Source organism: Schistocerca piceifrons, chromosome 3 (genome assembly GCF_021461385.2).
Source record: "Schistocerca piceifrons isolate TAMUIC-IGC-003096 chromosome 3, iqSchPice1.1, whole genome shotgun sequence".
NCBI lineage: Eukaryota > Metazoa > Arthropoda > Insecta > Orthoptera > Acrididae > Schistocerca > Schistocerca piceifrons.
Genome location: NC_060140.1, coordinates 561,591,221 through 561,607,858, shown reverse-complemented (window position 1 = coordinate 561,607,858; position 16,638 = coordinate 561,591,221). Strand labels below are relative to the sequence as shown.

General features: G+C 43.6%; 1 protein-coding gene across 1 annotated transcript in view; it reads left to right on the top strand.

Moving 5' to 3' along the window:
- The window catches only part of LOC124789420, a 122,273-nt gene that overhangs the window by 38,130 nt on the left and 67,505 nt on the right, over positions 1-16,638 (top strand). Inside the window, exon 2 of the mRNA XM_047256765.1 lies at positions 8,006-8,209. Within this exon, the coding sequence (XP_047112721.1) occupies positions 8,031-8,209 (179 nt within the window). The 5' untranslated portion in view covers positions 8,006-8,030. The remainder of the gene's footprint in view (positions 1-8,005; positions 8,210-16,638) is intronic.

Here is a 16,638-nt window from a genome sequence, read left to right as displayed (position 1 = left end):
ATTCTTCATTTTGCCTATGGCATGATAGAACTTTCTTATTTCACTCTGTTCCTTTAGTTCTTCTAGTTCTTGAAATTTCTTCTTATTCCACTCTCTTTTCTTTCTCTTGCACAGTCTGTTAGCTTTTCTCCTTAATTCTCTATATTGTTCCACATTATTTCTGGTTTCTCTCTGTAGCATTTTTGTTCTTGCCCTGTTCTTTTCCTCTATTGCTGACCTGCAATCTTCATCAAACCACTCCTGGGTTCTTCTGTTCCTTCTTATGCCTATTATTTCCTCTGCAGCATCCTTAATGGCTTTTTCAAACCTGTTCCACCTTTCATCTACTCCTACTGTGGTCTCTTCAATGCCCAACTTTCTGCTTAGTGTTACTTGGTATTTTTTTACTTCATCAGGGATGTTCAGTTTGTCTGTATTCCATTTCATCATATTTCCCATTCTGTTGCCATTTGTTAGTGACAGTTTCTCTCTCAAGACTGATTTTATCAGAAAGTGGTCTGAATCACAGTTTGGTCCTCTGCAGCTCCGTACATCCGTAACTGACGTGGAGTGGCGTGCAATCACTAAAATATGATCAATCTGATTGACTACTCCATTGGCTGCAGACTTCCAAGTACCCAGATGGATACTTTTATGTGGAAAGCAGGTACTTTTAATAATCATATTATTCCTTGCTGCGAATTGGCATAATAAGTCTCCATTCTCATTGTTTTCTTCATGTAGTGAATATTTTCCAGAAACTCCATACAGATGTTCATTCCTCCCTATTTTTACATTAAAATCACCTATTACTAGCATCAGGTCATATTTAGGTACTGCACCGTATACTTTTTCCAAGTCTTCGTAGAACTGTTCTTTAATTATATCCTCTTTTTCCTCTGTTGGTGCATGTGCATTAACTATTGATATATTCCTAAATTTACCTTTTAGTCTGAGTCTGCACATCCTTTCATTTATGGGTTCAAATTCTAGAAGGCTTTTCCTAACTTCCCTAGTTATTATAAACCCTGTTCCAAGTTGGCCTGTTCTTTCTTCTGGTCCACTATATACCAATGAGTACTCAGGTTTATCCATCTGCCCATTCCCCTGCCATCTTATTTCCTGTAGCCCTACAATATCATATTTGAATTTTAAAATTTAATTGGCTATTTCTTTCATCTTTCCAGGCTGAAGCATTGTCCTCACATTCCATGATGCTACTGTTAGATCCTTTATCCGTTTCCTTTGTCGGGGTCGTGATACATGCTTTCCATCCAGTTTCCGAGGCTTCTGTTGAATTTCCGTAATATTCTTTTTTTTACAGTATGGGGTTATTAGCCCCATGCCCAACCCCCAACCTGGAGGACCAGGATTTGTATGAGGTTTACTCCTCTAGGGAAGCTGGCTTCACTACGCCTCTAGAGCCCTCCCTGCCCTATGTTGTGGGACACACTTTGTCTGGCTCCTCTGTCGGGACCAGTCCGGCTTGGGAGACCCTGCCAGTAGCTATGCTACCGCCGGCATAGCTCTCGACTTCACCGAAGCACGCAAACCCTCCCGCCCGGCACTGAAGTTGCCTACTATAAGGCGGTGTCCCCTGAGAGGATCCATTCTCGGTTTCTTTTTGTTTGGTTGTGTCGTTTCAAGCAGTAAATACAAAGGCAATTTTCATCCCGTTCAATACACTGCCGCAGATTATAAGAGAAAGGAAGAAGAACTGGATGGGACATTGGCTGAGACTGAAGGGCTTGTCAACAGACGCTTTGGAAGGGCTAGTATTTGAGATGAATTTGAGAAGAAGTAAGAGATAACAGGAAGTGGAAATTACGTGAACCTAAAGAGGATGGCAGAAGACAGCAGAGCATAGAGAAGTAGCATGCGAATACCTGTCTTTGAATAGGCACTGACGATGACATCAGAAGTTATCCTATTCACATTTTCCTTGTTCTTGTTTTTAGCCATTTTGTGTCCTTTCCATTCCTTGCTGTCACAGAATTAATTCTTTCTGCATGAGATTCAGACGAACCGAGCAGGTGGTTAAAGACATCGGAAAACCCTACTTAACAAGAGAATGGTGAGCTTCAGCACAGAAAGGTATAAGGCCAGAACAATGCATTATTCCTTTTAACGTAAATACGGCCGGGACAGAGGATAAGTGGCTGGTCAGCTTTAACAGGGCTAGGCTGTGACCTGGCAAGAAAAATAAATTACCCTAGAGAGACGGCGATTGGCTGAAACCATACTGGGCGACGCAGACGCGATAAAGTGGGGAGACCCCCATTATATAAGAGCACTTTGAGGACTAAAGCCGGCCGCTGTGGCCGAGCGGATCTAGGCTCTACAGCCTGGATGTAGAATAAAAAAGGGAATAACTGTTTTGTCTTTCTAGAATAGACCCCAAACTTTTACTTTATTAATTGATGCATTCTAGTTAAGTGACAGCAGCATTTAAATGATTTTTGTCATGATCCACACATAATATTAGCTGATTTACAGGGCCAGGTTCATAGTTATGTAGGATGTCTGTTTAACACCTTGGGCTTGAGAATACAGTTTAGATTTTTTGTCCATTTGGGTGCTAAGTGGTAAGCTAAGTTTGCACACATTCGTACACTCACTCTGCGGACATAAAGTGCTGAAAATCTCACACCCTGTATAGTAGAATAATCTCTTGCAAATGAAAATACACTGAAGAGCCAAAGAAACTGGTGCATGTGCCTAATATAGTGTAGGGCCCCACGAGCACGCTGAAATGCCGCATCACAATGTGTCATGGACGCGACTAATGTCTGAAGTAGTGTTGGAGGGAAATAACATTGAAGGGAAATGACACCAAGAATCCCGCGGGGCTGTCCATAAATCCGTAAAAGTACGAGGGGGTGGTGATCTCTTTTGCACAAGATGTTGCAAGGCATCAAGATATGCTCAATAATGTTCATGTTTGGGGACTTTACTGGCCAGCGGCAGAGTTTAATTTCAGAATAGTGTTCCTTGGGCCACTTTTTAGCAGATCTGAACGTTTGGGGCGTTGCATTATCGTGCTGGAATCACCCAGACATGAATAGGTGCAGGTGATTAGACAGGGTGCAGGTGATTAGACAGGGTGCTTACGAACGCGTCTCCTGTACGAGTCGTATCCAGACATATCAGTGGTCCCATGTCACTCCAACGGCACACGTCCCACACCATTACAGAGCTTCCACCAGCTTGAACAGTCCCCTGCTGACATGCAGGGTCCATGGATTCATGAGGTTGTCTACATATCCATACTCGTCCATCCACCCGATGTAATTTGAAACGAGAGTCGTCCGACCAGGCAACATGTTTCCAGTCATCAACAGACCAGTGCCGGTGATGGGTCCCAGGCGAGGCGTAAAGCTTTGTGTCGTGTAGTCATCAAGGGTACACGATTGGGATTTCGTCTCCGAAAGCCCATATCATTGAGGTTTCGTTGAATGGTTCGCATGCTGACACTTATTGATGGCCTAGCATTGAAAGCTGCAGCAATTTGCTGAAGGGTGCACTTCTGTCACGCTGAATGATCTTCTTCATTCGTCGCTGGTCCCGTTCTTGCAGTATGTTCTTCCGGCCGCAGCGATGTTGGAGATCTTATGTTTTACCGGATTCCTGCTATTCACGGTACACTCATGAAATGATCGCACGGGAAAATCCCCACTTCATCAGTACCTAAGGGATGCTGCGTGCCATCGCTGGTGCACCGACTGTAACACCACGTTCAAACTCACTTAAATATCGATAAGCTGCCATTGTAACAGCAGTGACGGATCTAACAATTGCGCCAGACACTTGTTGCCTTATATAGGAGTTGCCGACCGTAGCGCCGTATTCTGTCTGTTTACATATCTCTATATTTGAATACGCATTCCTATACCAGTTCCTTTGGCGCTTTGGCGTATATGTATCTAGTCTTAGTTCTACAAGGTGCGCTTGCATAAAAACTTAACTATATCCTTCGCGCTAAAACGTTGGCGAGAGCCGTCACTAGACGGCAGCACTAGCCTTTCAGTTCCGATACCTCTCTAGGAAGAACGGCTCCAGAGAAAATTACTCTACGTAGTTGGGCCCTACCAATAAACGTTTCCCGGGCTCGCCTACTGATCTCTGGTTGCTATCACACTCATCTACGACAGTTATTGGGCGTCAGACAAGTCCTACTCTAGTGGATAAAGAAAACCCTATGCCAACGATCCAGATATAGTTCCAGGCGCTCCCTAGACTAGTTTTTTCACACTCAGTCGACAGAATCCTTACAGCTACTTCCTAAAAGTCCAGGGCAGTATTAATCTGTTTCTACTCCGGCCTGCAAATAGTAGTAGCGTTCATCAAGAGGTGTTGCTGAGCTCGGGCCACCAGTCAGTGCGTCTCACGATACCGGCTGAATATTCGAATTGTGTCACTGTGATGCGTGCCAATTCAGTGCTGTCAGGTCCTCTAGAAGTAACTGTGCTCGGACGGCCTAAGCTTGTTACGACCCTTTGTGGCTTGTTGAGAGACAATATCGTGCTCTAGCGATCTCTACTGAACTGCTCTAAGAATGCAGGTTTACTTTTACCTCCATAAAGCAGGAGGCCGTAGTTATCGATTTCCTGTGGTCAGAAGAGTATAGGAAGGAGGAATCTGACGAAAGAAGCACAATCTAGAGTATGTAAGAGTCATGCTAAACATTTTCGGAAACGTTTATAATAAAACGGCAGTACTATCATCAATCCTTGATGTGTAAACTACTGATTCGAAACAGAGAGGGCCGTAACTTGTTGGGTTTACCGTCTACCGTAATCGACACAAGTTGTTTAACGACACTCATATATAAATGGTAGGCCAATATTTACAAATACTACATCATCTAACGCCACACACTACTATCAGAAATTTATTATATATTTCCTTTGAGGGCCCAAAGAAAGTGTGTGGTTCACGGGAGAGCTTCACCCAACATCGCCACAAAATCGGGACCTACCGCCATACTTGTAGAGTAGCTCATTATATATACATGTCGCACTCATCCCAATTATACACTGAGAAGACAAGTCAAGGGATATCGTCTAATATCGTGTTGGACCTCCTTTTGCTCGGCGAAATGCAGCAACTCGACGTGGTACGAACTCAAAAAGTCGCTAGGAAGACCCTTTAGAAAAACACACGCACACACACACACACACACACACACACACACGCACACACAAGAAATATTACACCATGGCACCTCTAAGGCCGTCAGTGTGGGATTTTGTACAAGTACAAGAACTGACCTCTCGTTTACGTCCCATAAATGATCGGTGGGCTTACTGTCGGTTGATCTGGTTGGCCAAATCATTGTTCGAACTGTCCAGAATATTTTGCAAACCAATCGCTGTCAATTGTGGCCCAGTGACGTGGTGCATTGACATCCATAAAAATTCGATTGTTATTTGGGAACATGACTGAAAATGGTCTCCAAGCAGCCGAAAATAACCGTTTCCTGTCAATGATCGGTTCTATTCCATGTAAACACGGCCCACACCATAATGAAGCCACCAGCATCTTGTACAGTGTCCTGTTGATAACTTGGGTCAATGGATTCGTTGGCTTGCGAGCCGTTCGAGCCCTACCATCAGTTCTGGACACATCTGACGAGGCCACTGTTTTCCAGTCGTCTGGGGTCCAACGTAAATGGTCACGAAGGCAGAGGACGCGCTGCAGGCGATATCGTACATTAGCGAAAGGTACTCGCGTCAGTCGTCTGTAACCGAAGCCTACTGTCGCCAGATTTCGCCGCACTATCCTAACGGATACGTCTACTGTACGTCCCAAGTTGATCTCTGTGGTTATTTCACACAGTGTTGTTTGTCTTTTAGTTGTGACAACTCTATGGAAACGTTGCTGCTTTCAGTCTCAGTCGTTAAGTGAAGGCAAATTTGGTATTCTCGGCACACTCTTGACACTGTGGATCTCGCAATACTGAATTCCCTAATGTTATCCGAAATGGAATCTTCCAAGCGTCTAGCCCCAACTGCCACTCCGCATTGGAAGTCTTTTAATTCTCGTCGCGCGGCCACAATCACTTCGGAAACATTTTTACATGAATCACCTGAGCACAACTGACAGCTCTGCCAATGTGCTTCCCTTTTATACCTGGTGTATACGATAGTACCGCCATTTGTATATGTGCATATCGCTATCCCATGAGTTTTTTCACATTAGTATAGTCTTCTGCTTCACAGGTTGTCATTAGCAGCAGATATAACTTGAGCTGAATAAGTGTTTTCAGACCGTTTTCAGACCAAATACACTATGTGATCAAAAGTATCTAGACACACGGCTGCAAATGACTTACAAATTCGTGGCGCCCTCAATCGGTAACGCTGGAATTAAGTATGGTGTTGGCCCACCCGTAGTCTGGCCGGCCAGAGTGGCCGTGCGGTTCAAATGGTTCAAATGGCTCTGAGCACAATGGGACTTAACAACTGTGGTCATCAGTCCCCTGGAACTTAGAACTACTTAAACCTGACTAACCTAAGGACATCACAAACATCCATGCCCGAGGCAGGATTCGAACCTGCGACCGTAGCAGTCGCGCGGTTCCGGACTGAGCGCTTAGAACCGCTAGACCACCGCGGCCGGCTGTGGCCGTGCGGTTCTGGGCGCTACAGTCTGGAACCGAGCGACCGCTACGTTCGCAAGTTCGAATCCTGCTTCGGGCATGGATGTGTGTGATGTCCTTAGGTTAGTTAGGTGTAATTAGTTCTAAGTTCTAGGCGACTGATGACCTCAGAAGTTAAGTTGCATAGTGCTCAGAGTCATTTGAACCATTTGAACCACCCTTAGTCTTCATGACAGCTTCCATTTTCGCGGACATACGTTCAATGAGGTGCTGGAAGGTTTCTTGGGGAATGGCAGCCCATTCTTCACGGAGTGCTGCACTAAGGAGAAGTATCGATATCGGCCGGTGAGCCCTGGCCCGAAGTCGGCGTTCCAAAACATTCCAAAGGTGTTCTATAGAATTCAGGTTAGTACTCTATGCAGGCCAGTCCATTACAGCGATGTTATTGTCGTCTAACCACTCCACCACAGACCGTGCATTATGAACAGGTTCTCGATCGTGGAGAAAGGCGCAATCGCCATCCCCGAATTGCTCTTCAATAGTGGAAGCAATAACGTGCTTAGAACATTAATGTACTCCTGTACTGTGATAGTGCCACGCAAAACAACAAGTGGTGCAAGCCTCCTCCAGGAAAAACACGACTACACCATAACATCACAGCCTCCGAATTTTACCGTTGGCACTACGCACGCTAGCAGATGACGTTCACCGGGCATTCGCCATACCCACGCTTTGCCATCGGGTCGCCATATTGTGTACCGTGATTCGTTACCCCACGCAACGTTTTTCCACTGTTCAATCGTCCAATGTTTACCCTCCTTACACCAAGCGAGGCGTCGTTTGGCATTTACCGGCGTGATGGGTGGCTCATGAGCAGCCACTCGGACATGAAATCCAAGTTTTCTCACCTCACACCTAACTGTCATAGTACTTGCAGTGGATCCTGATGCAGTTTGGAATTCCTGTGTGATGGTCTGAATAGATGTCTGCCTATGGCCCATTGCGACCCTGTCGCTAGTCTCTGTCAGTCAACAGACGAGGTCGGTCTGTACGCTTTTGTGCTGTATGTGTTCCTTCCCGTTTCCACTTCACTATCACATCGGTAACAGTGGATCTAGGGATGTTTAGGAGTGTGGAAATGTCACATACAGACGTATGACACAAGTGACACCAAATCACCTGACCACATTCGAAGTCCGTAAGTTCTGCGGAGCGCCCCATTCTGCTCTCTCACAAAGACTAATGACTACTGAGGTCGCTGATATAGTGTATTTGGCAGTATGTGGTAGCACAATGCACCTAATATGAAAAATGTATGGTTTTGGGGGTGTCCGAATACTTATGATCACATAGTGCATATTGCGCGATGAAACGATCTGACAGGTCGTGCTGTAGTGACGTCTCGAAATTGCCGTGGTGTTTCAGAAGAAGAGCTGACCTCTCTGCAGCGATGATGCGCTACCGCTTGCTGTGGGCACCACTGGTGGTGCTTCTGGTGGTGGTGGTGGCCGTGGTGCTGGGCGCCGCCACGCCGTCCACCAAGCGTGTCCTGGTCGACATTGCCGTCGACGGCGATGATGGCGACGAAAGGATCGAGGCCATTGAGACTGATCCGTCGCAGGACGACAGGTAGTGTGCGCAGGCTGCACCGCAAGTAGACTACTGCTTGGCTCGTTCTACAATACTTTTTTTCACTCTGGTGTGGTTTACTTTGAGCCTGTTAGTTGCTGTTCGATCACTTACATTTGAAATATAAGGGATGTTTCACAATTCATGTTACACACTTCTAGTGGCTTTAGAGGAGTCTAAGTAGATCAAGTTTCAGATAGGAACCCGTGTCTGGAAACGCCATCCATCGACTCTACAGAGCACTAAAGTTATAGACGCCGGCTTCTTTATCTGTATGTGTATTCAGATGATTCCGTGATGATGCTACAAACTTTCTAGGGTGATGGAGAAGAGTAAATGTATCAATTTGAGTTAAGGATCCCTGTACCGGAAACGAACGAGGTGAAAGTCATATGCGACAACTCTTCTGGTACCTCTAACAGTGCAATACATGTACCGGTCCTTGTTTTGATCCATACTACCACCCCTGAAAGTTGCTTACACTACAACCTTAGCAACAGCAGTACCAGTACACGTATTCCAATGCCAGAGGTATCAGATTGGTTTCCGTTTACTTTCTACTCGTTCGTTTCCTTACCTCAATTTGATAAATTTATCGTCCTCCATCATCCAAGAACGTAACATCATTGCGGAATCACTATACAGGCACTGGCGTCTATGACTTTGACGCCTTGTAGCGTCGTTGGATAACGTTTTCGGACAGGTGTTCCTATGTACATCTTGAACTGCTACGTCCGCTCTAAAACCTCTTGAAGTGTATGACATGAATCGTGAAACACCCTGTATATGGGTGTAAAATGTTAAAGATCTCGCAAGTGATCCTTACGAGCTGACCTCCTTTCTTTTTCTTCATACCTGTAGCACCTGAAGGCCAGAGTCCCGACATGCACTTCTCAAAATACGTGAAAAAATCGAGTTGCATGACTTCCGAGTTTTGATAATTGTAAAAAAAATCCTAGGACAATGGCCCATAGCGCCTCACATTCTGCTCTTGTAATGGAAAGGCTGGTGGTTCGTTTCATACTAGACGTGAGGTTTCTTTTAGTTGCGTTTGCGTTCTTTATTTCATGTCAAACTGAAGTACCAATCAACAAATATTGACTCACAATTTTAATGAAAACAATGTACTTTATTACTTATCGCATGAAAATTATGGTATTCGTAATAAATTAAAATTTGCCAGCTAAATGTGAAACTCCAAATAGACTTTTTTTATTTTTAGTGATTATGAATAAGTATAAACATAATATTAAAAACAGTGCCATAGCTGTATATACTTCTTTCATTTAACGTAAGACTTTTGCAGTTCATTATGAATACCAGTATTGTCATAAAATTAGTTAGTAAAAATAGCAAAATGAATTTTTTAAAAAACGTTATTCAATATCTGTTGATTAACTTCTCAGTTTTATGGAAATTATAGAATGCAATTAAAATTTTAAGAAAATACCCTACACGACAAAACAGTGAATCAGCCATAAGACATGGTCGCTATCAACGTAACTTCATACATGTACACACCGCTGCCAGGTATGAAAATAGTTAGAGATGCAAATTTCCCAGATAGGTAGGACGGCCGCTGGGAACCAGTAACATTGCTCCTATTTTGTATTGTTACCAGGGCTTGTAGTGTACATAAAGAATGTGAACAGCGTCAGATGTTAATTGATCACCGCGAAGGACCCTGAAGATGCTGCATAGACGTATTGGGCAGCGTTATCAGGTCTGAGAGCGTTTGATAGGGGCCTCGTTGTGGGTCTCCATTTGGTTGAATGGTCTAGTCGTGCAGTATCCAGATTTGTGGGGCATTCTGATGGAAGACTGCACCGAGGTTGGACCGTATGGCAACGTGAGCGCAGCCATACTCGTCGCCGATCTTCTGGTCGACCAAATCTGAGGACGACGACGGAGGATCGCTGTACTGTGTACCGAGCACATCGTAACCCCTTCGCTTCTGTGCCTGCCCTTCGACAGCAAGTAATGGACTCGCTGCAATTTTCTGTGCTGTGTCACCCGCACCATTGATCGGAGACTAAATGCAGCCGGACAGTGAAATCGCATACCCATGCGCAGGCTGCCGTTAACACCACACAGACTATTGCGACTGGTGTGATACCGTGACCGGGAAGAGTGGACTCCTGAAGAGTGGCGTCGCTCTTTGTTCAGCAATGAATTGCCGTTCTGCACTATCTCAGAATACCAACGTCAGCGAGCATAACGGCGACCTGAAGACAAAGTTCTATCATTCCAGTGTTTCGGTTGGTTGGTTGATTTAGGGGAGACCATACAACGAGGTCATCGGTCCCATCGGATTAGGGACGGATGGGGAAAGAAGACGGCCGTTCCATTTCAAAGGAACCATCCAGGCATTAGCTTGTAGCGATATAGGAAAATCAAGCAAAACCTACCAAGTGTACCGGTATGAAATGAGCGTTTTTTGTGAAAATGAAACACTAATTTTCAATTGAAAAGTAAAAACATTTTATTCAAAGTACTGACGACTGCTTTCTATACATTTTGACCACCTTTATGACAATAATTTGACAAATGGTTTTTCGGTTTTCCATCTGTTTTTCATTTAATTCATTTTCCACATTTTTGGATCTTTCCCATAGCTTTCAAACGGTCAGAAATTGTTTGTTGTGCAACGTTTAGCATTGCTGCCATTTGCTTCTGACTCCAAGTATCATTATCATCCAATATTGCTTGCAATTCGGCGTCTTCGAACTTTTTTGGTGGTCTTCCACGTTCTTCATTTCTTACATCAAAATCATTATTTCTGAACCGTTGAAACCATCTTTTGCTTGTTGCTTCTGATAGAAGATGATCACCATATGCCTCGACAAGCATTCGATGCGACTCTGCAGCAGTTTTTTTCAAATGAAAACAAAAGATTAATGTTTTCCGCAAATCATCACTTTCTGGTACAAAATTCGACATTGTTAACACGATGAAAACATATGATGTTGTTTGTTCCATGTTTTGATGTATACTAAATATCTTTGACAGATGTCATACCAACCAAACAAAAAAATATTAAGGTTCGTTCACAACAAATGTTCCCTATCGACACATTTGTATCTTAACGCTCATATCTTAGCGGTACACCTGGTAAATCAGGATGGCCGGATGCGGGTTTGAACCGTCGTCCTCCCGAATGCGAGTCCAGTGTGCTAACCACTGTGCCACCTCTCTCGGTAGTGTTTCGGAGAGGCACAGCGGTGTTTGTTCTGGCGTTATGTTGAGGGGAGCCATCGGATGTGGCTTCAGTTTACGTCTGGTAGTGACATTCTTCATCCTCATATGTTACAGCTCATGCAACAGTGCTGTGTTGCCATTTATCAACACGAGAATGCTCTTACTCACAGGGCACGTGTATCTAGGAACTCTCTGCGTGATGCTGAGATAAGTCTCGTGATCATGCATGATTCTCACATCTGTTCCCGAAAGAACACCTGTTGGACCAGCCTGGGCGTCAGCTTAGGCCCAGTGCCATTATCGAGGATCTGGGATATCAAGGACCTGTCGTAATTGTTGACCAGCTTGCCTCAGGATAGGATACAATGGTTTTATGACATCTTGCACCAGTGCGTATATCCAGTATAGAGTGGGTGCTATGTCATACTGGTAAGTGGGCTTATTATGCCAACTTCTGTGTCAATCTGACTCGAGTTTCTGATTACTGAAATAATATTGCATACACTGACAACCCGTGAAACTTCACTTCGTTTCCTCCTCCATTTCTGGGAGTTTTACTTTTCTTGTCAGCCAATGTATTTGCGTCTGGCGAGAACCGAACCAGCAATCACTCAGTTACAAGACTAGAATACTAAACACGTAGCTAAGGATCACACTGTTAACAATTACGATATTTTTCATACTTACCAGGGTTTGGAACTGTTCAAAGTCAATTTTTTTCGAATGCTTTGATAGGTACGGTATATCGTCTTTAGTTAAAACATTGGCTTTCAGACCACGTTTTGCTGGTTCACTTGAGCTTTCGACATACCTCTGTTGATATATGAAGATGGTATCTGTTCTTTCGGACAGATACCATTAGTGATCTTGCAGCTCTCGAAGAATGAAATTACAGTGAAATCCAGACCATTAGCTGCTTACAGGCGTTGGTAAATATCAACGGGGACAGTGGAAAATTTGTGCCCCGACCGGGACTCGAAACCGGGATCGCCTGCTTACATGGCAGACTCTCTATCCGCCTGTGTTCTCGATGGCTCAGTCAGATAGAGCGTCTTCCATGGAAGCAGGAGATCCGGGGTTCGAGTCCCGGTCGGAGTACATATTTTCATCTGTCCCCGTTCATATTTATCATCGCCTTTAAGCAGGTAATGGTCTGGATTTCCTTGTAATTTCATACCTCTGCGGATGTCAAAATGATCCGCATTAGTGGGACTGTCTAATAGTTAGATCACTCAGCAAGGCCTCATGACCACTCGATAAAAGATATCGCCCAACGGGTAACGAGGACAGGTGTGACCATAGCAAACATGGGGCAGGGGTGTTGCATCTCAAAGAAGATAACAAGGGTGGGGGGAGGGGGGTTATCAACTCACTATAACACGAAACCGTGATACAAATTAATGCATGTTTATTACAAAGTTTCCTGCTAACGTATATGAATAACTATTACTGGAAATACGGCAACAGAAAGTCGGTTCATCACATTAAAAAGAGTGGAAAATCCCAGTCCACGGTGCAGGTATCTGTTACTTCTCATGGAACATCTGTCATTGACTCCCCGGGCACAGCCGTTACCGGATCCAACCCTTCTGCACAAAACAAGGTTCCTTTGAAATTTGTTTTGGCCAAATGGCATTGCCTGTAAAAACTGATATTCTTTGCAGGTACAGGTGTTTGTCGGGCTACGCGTTACGATTTCTGTGAATACAGCCCTCCACCCCCACATCGCGCAGGGCGTATTATGCGAAAAACTGCAGCAACGCGACTCACAGGTGCCACTACTAACAATGTCCTTGTCCCCATCCACTTCCTGCCCCTAGCGGTGAACTCATCTCATCCCCTCGCCATTCCCTCTGAAAGGAGAGCGGGAATTCCTCGGACAAAGCGTCAGACTGGCTCTTCACAGAGCCAGCTAAACTACTGAGAATATTTCATTCGAATTGACCCTAGGAAAGAGAAGGAATTAATGGACAAGTAGACGGCTTATTCCTAGCAGTCACTGAGGTTTCTAATTGCAGAATTAGTTTATCACTTGATGAGAACAGAACTGAGATAGTAATGATTTTAAATCAGTTATGAATAACACATGAGGTGTGCCAGTCCGGCAGTGGACTGAAACGTACCACTGTGAAACTGAAGAAAAGGGCCAGTGCCTAAGATCTCCTCGTCAAATATGACATATGAAACCTAAGAGAGTTTTAATTAGCCACCACCATGAACCACGTGTGCTACAGAAAGACAGGCACCAAATTCACGTATCAGCAGAGAGTTTTCTGTTGAGGCAACAGATATTCTCTGATCCGATGCGGTATCTGAGCATCAGTTTATGATCTACCAAAGCTCCTGGTCTCCAAATCTTTCATCGTTTGCTGAGGTTCAACAGTCTTCCGCTTTACTTCTTGGTACTTTCATGTTCTTAAAAGTTAGTTGGTGGCATTGTAGTGATGTAAAAGTTAGTGGCATTACAGCAACGTTCAGTGCAACGAATCATTTGTATGCAGTTTTGAACCCCTATTGGTATCAAAAATGTTCAAATGTGTGTGAATTCATAAGGGACGAAACTGCTGAGTTCATCGGTCCCTAGACTTACACACTACTTCAACTAACTGAGTTAAGAACAACACACACAGCCTTGCCCGAGGGAGGACTCGAACCGCGCGCGCACTCAGTGACATGACGCCTATTGGTATCCTTATTAAACAAATTCCTTAAGTCTGCGATTAATATTTGGGTCCAGAGCGACGGAAGACGACACCGTTTTTCTTTAGTTTCATTTTTTAAATAAAAAGGTGTTTCGTCTCAGATCTGTCAGGTGTATATTTTTGCAGCTAACGGCTTGATAGTTACATATTACATACAATTTAAAAAGTAGATTGATGAACAAATTACGTAGCACATTACTTGATCATTTAACCGTACTCAGTTAGTTGGAATGCTGAAGATTAGGACTGGTGGATTAAAATACAAAATTAATTGCCATGTAAGGAATGGATATAGTTAACATTATTGGGTTCTAGTCGTGATTAGAGGGGGAAAAACATTAAACACAAACTTAGTACACCGCGGACAGTCACCATCTTGTATTACACAGTTGTACGGGGTGAATCTAAATTCGTGCATACCGACGCCATAGCACAATTCATCGCATACTAACAGTTCGAAAATGACTGTAACAGAATTTCATTCTGTGCAAATTTTCGACAGAAAATCGGCTTAAAAGGAAGTCAATTTAGCAACGCTTTAATTACACGTAAAATAAGTACTTCTATTTGTTACTGCTCGACTGCGCTGCAGAGTTAGTAAAATTTTGTGTTAGATCGCTCAAGATGGAGATTACGTTTCCGGGTCTAGGTTTAATATTGTTTGTTTTTTATTCTGATCTGCTCGATAATGCTCTAGGACCACGTTGTCGATGGTACGTTAAATAATAATCTTCTTTTCCTTTTTCTAGGCCGGTATTACATATGTTTGACAAAGAAATATGATCAATTTACATCAAATTTCTTTGTCAAATATCTTTGACGTGGCGCTTAAAACGGGTATTACACATTCGTCATATTTTTCATCAAATTTCAAGATGGCGGCCAACAAATTGTTATTGTGCGCTGCAGTTGCTAGTATCACAATTGCTGTGTGTGTATTTGGAAGCAAAAAAGGAAACACACTTGGTTGAAGCCATAAGTATTGCGTCGAGGTAATAAAAGCATTCAGCAAAACATTCTTACGGGAGCTGCAAGTGTAGGACGTCAAGTCTTATATATAAATTACTTACGAATGGATGAGAGTGTATTTCAGTATTTGCTCAGTAAAGTGGCTTCTCATATTACAAAACAGAGTACTCTCTTGGGAAATGTTATATGTGCAGAAGACAGGCAAACTGTAACACTGGGATTACTTGATACAGGAGAGAGCTATTCTTCTTTACAACAGGTGCTCGAATATCACATTGCACATTAACTAAAATAATTCCAGAAACGTGTGAAGCGATTTATAAAGCACTGAAGGGAGAATATGTGAAGGTAAATAAATGCTTAGTACACTACATGGGCAATAAGAACTACTTTTATTTTTGAATAATTTAATTAAATAGGTTAGTATTCCAATAAATACAAAATTAATAGAAAGTACGTAATAGATGAGGCGCTTTTTAACTAATGGCATCCAGAGTTCAAAAATAGACAGAGTAGAATGGAAAACTAAGAAAGATTTTTTTTATTTTAGACTGTGAGCACATCTTGTATTCCGGCTTGCTGAAAAGCTGCCTGGATATTTCCGGATGGAAAGGTGGATGGCAGTACCCGTGACTGTGGGCATGAAGTCACTTGTAGCATATTCCATCCGCCCGTCAACACACAATTAATAAGAGGCACTGTGCCCCTTGCTCAGCCCTCATACTAGTCGAAGCAAGTTCATATAAAGAGAGTCAAACGATGACACCAACCTTGAATCCATGTTTACAAATACATTACAGAGACGTCAAATAGCTGTAGCGGCGCCAGCACTCCAAGCGGTTACATTTCACATTGCAGTGAACAGAAGACGAACGACTTTTATGATCAAACCTACGGCGAGGCCCTAGATTTGATCATATTTATTGACGACAGGCGAGATTTGACGAAGTTCCCCATTACACCATCATATTTCCTTGGCATAAATGTTTGACATGTCAACTTTGACAAAGAAATATGATAGTATAATACCGGCCGCAGCTACAAAATTTACCGATATGGCGATGTTAGAACTACACACTTTTTTCAGTAATTGTTGGCTGTTGACTGACCAGTGACAGACTTGTCAGTCGTTAATATGATGAAGGGGAGTAAAAATAGTAACATGGTTCTGTAATCGCCTGGGAAGGGTGATAGTTCTATAGAAGACGTAATGTGCAATGGAAATGTAATGGGCTTGAAAATGATAACAGTGTTAGTTGGTGCTAATCTATTGAATTTATGGCAGGGAGGAGTGATGATAAATGGGTTCGAATGTACACTCCTGGAAATGGAAAAAAGAACACATTGACACCGGTGTGTCAGACCCACCATACTTGCTCCGGACACTGCGAGAGGGCTGTACAAGCAATGATCACACGCACGGCACAGGGGACACACCAGGAACCGCGGTGTTGGCCGTCGAATGGCGCTAGCTGCGCAGCATTTGTGCACCGCCGCCGTCAGTGTCAGCCAGTTTGCCGTGGCATACGGAGCTCCATCGCAGTCTTTAACACTGGTAGC